Source organism: Stegostoma tigrinum, chromosome 27 (genome assembly GCF_030684315.1).
Source record: "Stegostoma tigrinum isolate sSteTig4 chromosome 27, sSteTig4.hap1, whole genome shotgun sequence".
Lineage (NCBI taxonomy): Eukaryota > Metazoa > Chordata > Chondrichthyes > Orectolobiformes > Stegostomatidae > Stegostoma > Stegostoma tigrinum.
Window position 1 is genome coordinate 44,591,844 of NC_081380.1, and position 12,449 is coordinate 44,604,292.

Here is a 12,449-nt window from a genome sequence, read left to right on the forward strand (position 1 = left end):
CGCTCAGAAAAGAAACCTTTTTCATATCCATCTAAATCAGACGTCCCTTATTTTTAAATTGTCTTCCCTGCTGTCCACCCCACCACAGCAGTGATCTGATAGCAGAACTCACTTTTGTTTTAAATTGCAAAAAATGGATAGAGTGTCTTCGTTTACCTGCTATGGCATTCTGTTACTGTTTTCTTGGTATACGTCCTTTGATTGATTCTTCACCTTCACCAATCATTTTTAATTGGATTAGGAATTCATCCTATGATTGTTAGGTGGATGCCGAAAATGAACCTGCTACCTGGGTTCAAATGCCTGCGAGGATAATCTCACTAAATCTAAAAATATGCATTTTCTTTTTCTCTATCAAGAACTGTGTCTGATACTTCAGACAAGCCATGCTGCTTCAGACAAGTGTTATTAGTCCAAATCTTTGCCACAGGATCCAAGCAGACATATTAGGACAGGTGAAAGTAAGGAATACCTTAAATGTGAGTGAAATATATTGAAAAATAGACAGATTTAGGGAGGAAATTCAAAAGAACTGAGAGGGATGTAGGAGATAATGGATATAGGAGGGGGCGAAGCAATAGAAAGATTTGAAATCAAGGACAGGCATTTTAAAGATAAAAATTATTGAATTTTAAGCCAATACAACATACTGACATCAGGATGGTAAGTGATTGCATTTGATACGAGTTAGAATATGTACAGCAGAGTTTTAAGTGAGCCCATGTTTGTGGAAGATGAAAAGTAAAGATCATCATAAGGCTTTGTCCATCCTTAGTGATAGATAAATATTCTTTTGCAAACCATACCTGTGACAACCACTCCTCATCTTCTTGACCACTGTTGTCTGATCCCAGGCTGTCATAAGACTCATGGCGTATAAAACTGGGTGCTGGACTGACAGGCGAAACCACTGTTATGAGAAGAAAACAATGTTATTATCACGTTAGCAATCTAACAATGGCATGATTTCAGTTTAACTCTGTAGTAAGCACTTATTTTGTTTTATTTCATTGCAAGAGGGTCAACTGTTGTGTTTTAAAGACTTGATGGGTGGATGAGCTCTAAATATTGATACATTTCCAACAAACTTTGAGAATATCTCTAAAATCCCAGTTAGCTCTGGAAAATACTAGTTCACACCTGGATACTCATTTCCCTCCGAGAAGACTCACATAATTACAAATGGAGGATCCATCTCCAAGTAGGGACACATTTTCAGGACACTAGCAAATACGGTCTTACTCCTAAGGATTTCCTACGAATATTTTCACCAACATCCACATAATCCCAAACAAGATACAAAATCACCCACACATTTTGAAATTTTCAGTTCTAACCTTCAAAAGATACAATCAGCTACCCAAAGCATACTAACCATCACTGTTTAAAGTATCTATTTGTGTACAATTGAGAAATTGAGAATACCTATCTCAGTCAACAAGTACAAAACAAAGAAAAATGATCCTTTGTGTGGATTTCAAATAGCATGTAGTATTCTTGGCTTTAAATCTTTGAATATTTGATCGCTTCGAGGTTTTTGCCTTCTCCTTCTAGGCTCTAGAGAGTTTCATGAACCCTGACAGTTAATACCAGTAAATGGCTATTTAAATGTCACACATAGTCGTCAAGTCATAATCATATAGCATAGAAACAATCCCTTCTGTCCAACCATTCACCTTTTTCTGAAGAAGGGTCTCGACCCGAAACATCAACTTTCCTGCTCCTCTGATGCCACTTGGCCTTCTGTGTTCACCCAGCTTCTCACCGTGTTATCTCAGATTCTCTAGTATCGGCAGTTCCTACTACCTTCTGTCCAACCATAAGCCTAAACTAAACTAGTCCCACCTGCCTGTGCTTGGCCCATATTGTTCCAAATATTTCTTATTCATGTATTTATCTAAAAGTTTTTAAAATGTTGTAATTGTACCCACCCACATATACCATTTCCTCTGGAAGTTCATTCCACACACAAACCACTCTCTGTGTAAAAAAACTTGCCCTTCATGTTTTTTTTTAATCTTTACTCTCTCACCTCGAAAATATGTCAGCTAGTTTTGAAATCCTCCACCTGAGGGAAAAGACACCTGCTATTCACCTTATCTATACCCCTCATGATTTTACAAACCACTACAAGGTCATCTCTCAACCTCCAATGAAGAGAATCCCAGCCTATCCAGCCTTTCCTTATAACCCATGAACACATTGGTATTTTCTCCAAAACTCTTTCCTGAGTTTTGGTTAATCGTACACTTCCTATAACAGAGTGACCAAAACTGGATACAATTCTCCAGACGAGGCCTCACCAATGTACTGTATAACCTCAGCATAATGTCCCAACTCATATACTCAAAGGTGTGAGCACTGAAGGCAAGTATACTAAACACCTTCTTAAACACTCTTTTTAATTTTTAATTTTAATTGTGTAAGCTCTGCCCTTGCTTGTTTTACCAAGTGCAACACCCAGCATTTATCCAGATTAAACTCCATCTGCCACTCTTCAGCCCATTGATCCAATTGATCAAGATCTCTTTGTAATCTTAGATAACCCTTCTTCACTGCCAACCATGACACCAATCTTGATGTCATCTGCAAATGTGCTAACCATGCTTTCCATATTCTCACCTAATAAATGACAAACAAAACTGAACCCAGCACCAATCTCTGTGAAACACTGCTGGTCACAGGCCTCCAGTCTGAAAAACAGCCCTCCACCATCTCTGTCTCCTGCCACCAAGCCAATTTTGTTTCCAACTGGCAAGCTCACCCTGAATCCTATGTGATCCAAATTTACAGATTAGTCTATCAGGTAGAGCTTTGTCAAAGGTTTTACTAAAGGCCAAGTAAACAATGTTTACCACTCTGCCCTCAATCTTCTTGGTTACTTCCTCAAAAAGACTAATCAAGTTTGTGAGACACAATTTCCTTTGCACAAAACCATGCTGACTATCCCTAAGCATTCTTTGCCTCTCCAAAAGCATATAAGTCCTATCTTTCAGAATCACTTCCAACAACTCACCCACCACTGAAATCAGATTCATGGCTCTATAGTTCTTAGATCTGCTCCTTACATCCCTTCTTAAGCAAAGGCACAACACTAGCCACTCTCTAGACATTTAACATCTTCACCCATATTATAGATGATACAAATATTTCTGCAAGGGGCTCCACAGTGTCCTTCTAACATTCCACAAAATCCTGGGATATACTAGATCTTGTCCCAGTGATTTATCCAACTTTATATTTTCTAAGACTTCTGGCACTCCGTCTTCTGTGATGTGAACTGTTTTGTAAACTTCAAATATATTTCCTTGAGCTCTCTCGCCTCCATTTCTTTCTCTACATTAAAAGCTGACGTAAAATACTCATTTAATATCTCTCCCTTCTCCTAGGGTTCAACTCAAAAACAACTTCTTTGATCTTTAAGGGGCCCTACTCTCTCTCTAGTTACTCTCTTGCTCTTTATGTACTAATAGAATCTCTTTGGATTATCCTTAACCTTATTTGCCAAGGTTGTCTTGTACCCTCTCTTTGTCTTCCTGATCTCCCTCTGAAGAATGCCCCTACATTCTTTATACTGTTCAAGAGATTCATTTGTTAGCGAGTTTTGAGAAGATTTGTAGCTCAGGTTGAGGTTCTGGATGTGAGTTTCCAGATTCATTTGTGCTCTCTTGTTTTTATCTAATATATAATTCTTTTTTATTATTGACTGGAACTTAATATCTTTATTCATACATTGTTCTTTAATCCTATCAGCTTTACTTTTCACTCTAACAGGAACACAATAACTCTGAACTCTTGTTATCATACTTTTGAAAGCCTCTCACTTATCAGACGTCCCTTTACCTGTGAGGCACACCCCAATCAATTTTTGAAAGCTTTTGTCTCATACCATTAAAATTTGCCTCACTACAAGTAAAAACTGTTTTTAATGGAGGGCTTATCCTTTTCCAATTCCATTTTAAAACAAATAAAATTCTGATCTCTTGACCCAAAGTGTTGTCCTACCATCACTTTAGTCACTTGCCCTGTCTTATTACCTGAGAACATCAAACTTTGTTCCTTTTCTACTAGGAACATTTACATATTGACAAAGAAAATTTTCTTGAACATATTTAATGAATTATTCACCATCCAAACCTTTAATACTATGGTAGTCTCAGTCAATGTTTGGAATATTAATATCATCTACTACTACAACCCTATAATTCTTACAAATATCTGATACCTCTCTACATATTTGTTCCTCAATTTCCCGCTGACTATTGGGGGGTCTATAATATAATCTCCTCAAGGTGATTTTTTTTTTATTTCGAATTTCAACCCATATATTTTCATTGGGTGATTTTTCATAAACATCTTCTCTAGTTACAGCAGTAATATTTTCTTTAATCAAAAATGCCACTCCGCTCCTCTTCTGTCTCTCTTTCTATCCTTCCTATAGCATTTGAAACTCAGAATATTGGAGCTGCCAGTGCTGTCTATCTCCCAGTGAAGTTTCGTAAAAGCTAAACTATCGCAATCCCATGTTGCCAAACATGCCCTGAGTTTGTCAGCTTTACTTATGAGGCGCCTTGCATTGAAATATATGCAGTTTAATTTTTCAGAGTTACTTCATCCTCTGACTTGCTCTTGCCTGTCTTTTCTAATTAATTTGTTCTTTCCAAATTCAAAACTATCCTCATCTATCTTTCTATTTACTCTGCTACTTAGGATCCCTCCACTCCCTCTCTCTAAGAGTTTACGGAATCCTTAGTAGAATTAGCAAATCTTTTCATTAGGATATTGGTCCTTCTCCAATACAGATGAATACTAGATTTTTTGAACTGGTCTTTTCTGGCCCGGAAGGGATCCCAAAGATCTAAGAACCCGAATCCCTGAATATTACACCATCTCTTCAGCCATTGATTTATCTCTTTTGTCCTTTTTATCTTTCCCTCATTTGAGCTTGGCTCCAGAAGTAAACCAGAGATTATTACTTTTGAGGTTCTATTTTCTAAACTTCTACCTAACCTCTTATATTCACTCTGGAAAACCTGAATCTTTTCCCTAATTATGTTATTCCTACCATTATGTACAATGACTTCCAGATTCAATAAGGATCTCAGAATTTGTCAGTTATACTTACATTTAACAACCTGAAAACTTGTGGACAGTTGCATTGTATTTGAATCTGGATGTTGTGAAGTAATTCGGGAAGAGCTATTTGGCTCAGTTAGCCCTCATAATTCTCCTTCTCAATCCATTTATGTTGCTTTCTGTCTCCCTGTCTCTCTCCCTCTCTCTCTCTTTGCTTGTCAACTAGAGATATTTGCCTCTATTTTAGACGTGTCAATGTAACTGTGGGAAAGACCTAGTTATTGCAAATGTTTCCTGTCCACAGAACAATCAAATTTATGAAGGAAGTGCTTGCAGCAGGAAATTCCTCTCTGCAATCATTTCCTCAACTTCCGAGGAAGAAGTCAGTATGGCTCTGACCTGCTCTTCACAGAAACAAATCTAGGGCATGGCAGCACGAGCAAATGACAGTTCATCTGACTACCAATTACAATTATGAGTTCAATTCCTCTTTAATGATAACATACTGTGGTCTGAACTGTTTTATGCTGGAGACACAAGGAGAAATCTGTTGGAGACAGATTGTGTCTGCTCATGTCAACCTAACGAGAAGCAGTTGTTTCCTGTTCACTGAATAACCTGTTTGCCAATAATCATTCAGTTATCAGGAAGTGAGTGAGAGTCATAAACAGCTGAGTGGTGTGCAGTCACATTGTTTAATATGGGAGCACTTGCTATTAGTCACTTAGCATATACACTCTGTCTCATCCTCTCTAGAGCCTATTATAAAAGGATTTACAACATGGAAATCTCCTTTAGAATAAAGTCATTCATTCATTGTCAGGTGCAGCCTATTAACATCAAATACAGTAACATCGTGAAATAAAGTCCACACTTGTGATTTCCGCCAACGTATGTAAAACTTTCATGAATATTATGCCATGCATGAATATAGCCTGAAGCATTGAGACAGCTGTTCCACACTTAATCCCTCAATCCTCAGTTAAACACACACACACACATATATATACACACACACACACACACACACACACACACACACACACACACACACACACACACACACACACTCCTTTTGTCAGATACTGATGCACCTGCTGTTTTTTTAACCCAGTGTTTTATTCCACTAACACCAACAAAACAGTCAAACAAACAGTTCATGGAAAATCACCGAATGCAATCTTCAGTCACTTTTAAAAACATGAAACAATATCATGTATGAGAAATGTTGAATGAATAAATTACATCCTGAGAACCAATGACCCTCATACTGGGAATAGCAGGTCATTTTCGCATCATACTGTGGCGACAAAACTAGGTCAGAGGCTTGACATTCTGAGCTGAGCAATTTACTTTCTAGCTGCCCAAAGTCTGTCCACTATCTACAAAACACGGGTCAGGAGAATGATGGAATATTCTTCTCTTGGCTGGATGAGCGTGGTCAACAACACTCAACAAGCTCAACGCCTTTCAAGACAAAGTACCCACTTCCACTTTATTCACCCCCTAAAACATTCATTCCCTCAAATACCAATGCACAATGGCAACGTACCTTACACAAAATCCACAACAGCAACTTACAAGGCTCATTCGACAGTAGTTTGCAAACCAGTGGTCTCTGCCACCACAAGGGAAGCTACAGCAAGGGCATGGAAATGCCTCCATCTGTAAGTTCCCCTCTAAGCTCTCATCCTTACTTGGATCTATATTGCTGTTTTTTCTCTGATGCTGGGTCAAAATGTTGGTACTCGCTTCCTAACAACAGAGTTCCCCTACATTACACAGATTACAGTGATTGAGAAAGACATCTCACCAACACCATCTCAAGGGCATCTAGGAATGGGCAACAAATATTAGCTGAGCTAATAATGCTCACATCCTGTCAACAATATGTTTATAAAACAGCAAGGGCACCTTTGTGGAAAAACAAACTCAGCTGCAGAGCATGATGCCAAACACCACAATACATATAATAAACAAGGGCTCACAAATATACATAATTCAAGCTACAATTGGCATAGGTGCTAACAAAAACTGTAGCCTTCCCTTCTGTTCAAACATACAAAAGCTGGCCAGAAAATTTCCCTGAGAACAAACCAGAGTGTTGTTTTTAAACTGTACATCTGAAATCAGAGCTTGGAAAATCTTTCTCTAATCCTATATTACTTTGTAAAATTAGCTGAACAAAGATCACGTTCATAACATTCACATCCTGACCATGGCCACTTAATGTTGCACATAAAGCTGCCTAAAGATTCTTCCTTGATCCCTGACCCTGGGGTGCAATAGCAGTACACTAATTAATTATTAAAGTTTTCTAACAGTCAGCCAGTATGAAGATTGTATTTCTCTTATCCTTCATTAGTCAGTCCCACAGGAGTGGTCAGAGTACTGTGCAATTACCTTGTGGCTCATTCCCCTGCCCAGAGGACAGACTCAAGTACAGGACAATGCCTGCATCAGGCGCCCATAGTTTCACTCACTAAGGAAAATTTTCTCTTTCCTTTCCTTTGAATAGAATTGTCTCTGAGCCTAATGTTTTAAAGGTCAAACTTAAAAAAAATTGATCTTTTGTTTTAATCTCATCAATACCGTTTTAAAGTAATTGACTTATTTTTCCAATATATTGGCATTTTAACAATTACCTTCTCTTCCAAGACTAGTTTTCTGCTGCCTAGTGTTCCTTATATTTGGTGCGCCAATTTAACAAAGACACCACATGGTACACTGCAAGTGATAGCATTTACCCAGAGGTAAGGGTGAAATCATCAGCTAGAAAGGCAGTGGATGGGTGAACCGCCTCTTGGCTGAGAAAGAAAGGAGAGGAGCTGGGTTTTCAGAAATATTAAATACAGGAATTTTGCTCTCTGGTCATTTAGCTGCTCATCAACTTACATTCTTACATCCTGCCATTCACATGAAGTGTCTCACAGCCTTGGACCATTTTGCTAAGATTCAGGAGGCACACGGACAGCAAAATGGAAAAGTAGTCATTCTGTTCAGATAGGACTAGGGAAGCTATAATTGGCCTTAGAACTATAAGACCGTAAGAAATAGGAACAAGAGTGGGCTGTTTGGCTCAAGCCTGCTCTGCTATTCAATAGGATCATGGCTGATCTGACATTCCTCTCAAGCACTTTCCTCCCCTTGAATCCCCAACTGATCAAATATTTATCACAGCCTTAAATATACACAAGGACTCTATGCCCACAGCTCTCTTTGACGAGTTCTAAAGACTTATGACCCTCTGAGAGAAGAAATTCCTCCTCATCAAAATCTTAAATTGCTGCCCCTTTATTCTGAGATTATGACCTCTAGTCCTAGACTCTCCCAAGAAGGGGAAATATCCTCTCAGCTTTTCACCTGTCAAGTCTCTTAAGAATCTTACATAAGATCATGAGACATAGGAGTGGAAGTAAGGCCATTCGGCCCATCAAGTCTACTCCGCCTTTTAATCATGGCCGATGGGCATTTCAACTCCACTTACCCGCACTCTCCCTGTAGCCCTTGATTCTTTGTGAGATCAAGAATTTATCAACCTCTGCCTTGAAGGCATTTATGTTTCAATGAGATCACCTCTCATTCTTCCATACTCCCATGAGTGGAGTCCAACCTGTTTTAGCCTTTGCTCTTAAGACAATCCCTTCATACCAGGGATCTTCTCCGCCTTCTCTGAACTGTCTCCTTCTTTAAATAAGGAGACAAAAACTGGTCACAACACTCCAAATGTGGTCTTATCAGGACCTTGTACAGCTGTGGTAAGACTTCCCCACTCTTCCAGTCCAACCTCCTGGAAATGAGAATCAATATTCCTAATTATCTGTTGCACTGTTTGCCAGCTTTCCCTTTGCGCTGCAGCTTTCTGGAGCTTTTCTCCATTTAAACAATATTCTGTTCCTTTGTTATAACCCTTCCAAATGAATAACTTCTCATTTTTCCACATTATACGCCATCTGTCAACTTTTTGCCCACTTATTTAACCTATTAATATATCTCTGCAATCTGTCCATACTCCTCTCACAACCTGCCCATTTTTGTGATGGCTGCAAATTTAGCAACAGTACATTCATTTCCTTTTGCCAAGTCATTATATACATTGTAAACAGTTATGCTGCCAGCATTGATCTCTGTGGAGCTCCACTGATCATGGGTTGCCAACTTGAAAAAGAACACCTTACCCCTACTTGCTGTTTCCTGTCCATTAGCCAATTCTCTATCTGTGCCAATATACTACCTTAATCCATACAGCTTTGGTTAGGGGAAGTTCCAGCTCCTAACCACGATCCAGTGACACTAACACGGACAACTCCACTGCTTCTTTACTTCACTTAATTACATAGTATTTACAGGACAGATGTAGGCTATTTAGCTTGAATGTACTTGCTGGTATTTATACTGCAAAGATATTTATCTCTCTTAGCATTTCACCTTAATAGCATATTCTTTTATGCCTTTCTCCCTCATATACTTATGAAACATTTAAATGGTTACAACCTAATAGGCTTTCCAACTCATCATATCTATACTGACTGTAAGGACAACTCACACTATGCCAAGACTACACGTTTTCCATGTAGTCCTGTGAATATTTCCTTTTCACATGATGATCCAATTTATTTTTAAAAGCCTCGATTAATAATGCTATTCATATCATTTAGTGTTAGTGGTTGCAAATTTATTATTTTTTTGGGTTAAGACATTTCTTCAAAATTTCTGGTTAGATTTATTTGTCACTATTTTATATTTATGAAATGCGGTTTTGGGTTTTCCCCATTAGCAATAGTGTAATAACTTAGACACTGGAAGTAAGTGCCCTGTCCAAATCCCAGCTACAGAGCAATAACATGGGTAAAGTGGGAGTCCAAAAGAAGACCAACTTTACTGAAAGGAAAATAAAGTTAACTATGCAGCAATACCTACAAGTCAATTTGATCAGTCTTAAAAACCTGCAGCAGTTAATTTAACTAGGCTTTGTAATCTAATCCATAAACATGCCTTCATTTACTGGTTTAAAGCAAGTTTTAACTCTTTTCTTGATTTAAATAGTTTTCTTTCAACCAGCTTATAATTACCATCAGAAATGGTTTGGATATAGTCTCTTAAGAATCTAGCATGTCAGAAACAGGATTGAAGAATGTACAAGTTTGTTTTTTTGAAATAACCATTTTTTAAAATTAAGACACAACAGGTTTTTCCAGGTTTTCAACTTCTTGAAGGACACAAATTTTACAATTAGTCGATGAAGTGCAAAAGAAATCACATTTATGACATCTACAAACTTCATGCTTTTGAAATTTGAGTGCTTTCTTGCTGTGGCTCTGAGGCGATCACAATTATTTCCAGGAGGGAGACTGACACCATAGGAAAACTCTCAATCAGAGGTGTATTTTGTTGAGCAGAAAGTGACGTACAGCCTGAGGATTTTTGTTTTCCTTAAAATAAATAAATGATCAAGCCTTTCATATGTACAAAACTACACACTGTATTAGTGGCTGTGATTAGTGAGCATTGCCAACTGACTGAGCAACAATATTCATTTACAAACTGCCTTTGATCACTGTAGAAATTTTGTGATTCTATGATCCTTTTGTGATTCTATTCATACATTGACATGTCCCATGGAGTTTCATTGAAAAAAGTGTACATTGGGCCAAAAAAGGAGTATGAGAAGGAGTAGCTTTGATTTTAAAAAAGGCAGTTTTTAAGGTCTTAAACAAGTGTAGGAAAGTTGCATCTGGGTGGAGATTAGGAAGGTAACTTTGGACCAAGGGAGATTAGATGACTGAGGGCACAACTGTCATTTGAGATTACGAAGGGGTTTCAAAGGATTCAAAGCAGCAAGGAAGCAAGTAAACTCTGCAGGAGTACAGTGGAGATGCAAAGATGACTGGGCTAACAGTGCAATGTAAGACAACTCATTGCTCAAGATGCTCCAAAATCGAGTAAATGGATAACAGTACAGGCAGGCAATTACAGTGCTAGCACACTGGACCATAAGGGGCAGGTGTGACAGGAAGTTGGCTGGCTGGCCGTCTTGATCGTTTTTATTTCTTCTTTATTCAGTCAAGGAATAAGAGGTGTTGCTGGCTAGGCAGCATTTACTGCCCATCCCCAATTGCCCAGAGGGCAGATATAAGTCAACCACATTGTTGTGGGTCTGGGGTGACATGCAGGCCAGAATGGCAGTTTTCTTCCTTAAAGGACATTAGTGAACCAGGAAGGTTTTTCTGACAATTGACAATGGATTCACAGTCATCATTAGATTCTTACTTCCAGATATCTATAGAATTCAAATTCCATCGTGGCAGAATTTGAACCCGGATCCCCAGAACATTATCTGGGGCTCTGGATGCGCAGTCCAGCAATAATGCTACCAGGCCATCACTTCCCAATGGTTACAAAGAACCGAGGAAGAGTTTGCTCACTTTGTCTGCTATCATAGACACTGGTGATTATGATTGGGGCTTTTCAGCATCGTGGAAAGGGCAAAAACCCGAAACGACAAATTCAAATACAGACATTTGGAAAATAAGTACATGGGTTCAGGAGGCATCAAAATGTTCAAGAACTTTGCAGAGTAAAGGGAAAGTAGGGATGGGACAGTACAATTCAAGGATAAACTGTCAGTGTGCGTTTCTGGAAGAAGAGGTTACATTGTTGGTTTGAAAGGGAGGGAACAATTACTTCAGAAGGAACTTCAAAGTGATGCAAGTAGGAACAATTCCTTCCAAATCATTTCAGATTCTTTTAAATAGCAACTATAAAATTATTTAATGAGGCTAGAATATTAAGACATTAAGTATTAACATGACAATGTATTGCAGTAATTATCAGAAAAATCAGCATAAATTCCAAATACATGCCAATATCTGTTGCTACACCCTCCACTGCCATCTGGAAAGTGTGGTTGAGGTGTATCTGAGGCAGAGATCAATGCACGGAGGGCAAAGTTAAAAAAAATTTCTAACAATGCAGAATGAATTAGGGAAAAGCAGAACGAATTAGGGAAAACACAAAGGCATTTTACACTTATGTGAGGAATAAGAGAATGGTCAAAGAAAGAGTAGGGCCGATCAGGGATAGCATAGGGAACTTGTGTGTGGAATCTGAGGAGGTAGGGGAAGCCCTAAATGAGTTTTTTGCTTCTGTCTTTATGAAAGAAACGAACTTTGTAGTGAATGAAACCTTTGAAGAGCAGGTGTGCATGCTGGAATGGATAGAGATAGAGGAAGCTGATGTGCCGAAAATTTTGTCAAACATTAAGATTGACAGGTCGCCAGGCCCAGATAAGATTTGTCCTCGGCTGCTTTGGAAAGCGAGAAATGCAATTGCTTCGCCACTTGCGAGGATCTTTGCATCCTCGCTCTTCACTG

At 38.6% G+C, this 12,449-nt stretch overlaps 1 protein-coding gene across 2 annotated transcripts in view; it reads right to left on the reverse strand.

Annotated features, from left to right (window-relative positions):
- The window catches only part of bcas3 (BCAS3 microtubule associated cell migration factor), a 1,086,700-nt gene that overhangs the window by 442,967 nt on the left and 631,284 nt on the right, over positions 1 to 12,449 (reverse strand). For both annotated transcript variants that reach the window (XM_059655421.1, XM_059655420.1), the window contains one exon: positions 807 to 910. In XM_059655421.1, the coding sequence (XP_059511404.1) occupies positions 807 to 910 (104 nt within the window). The remainder of the gene's footprint in view (positions 1 to 806; positions 911 to 12,449) is intronic.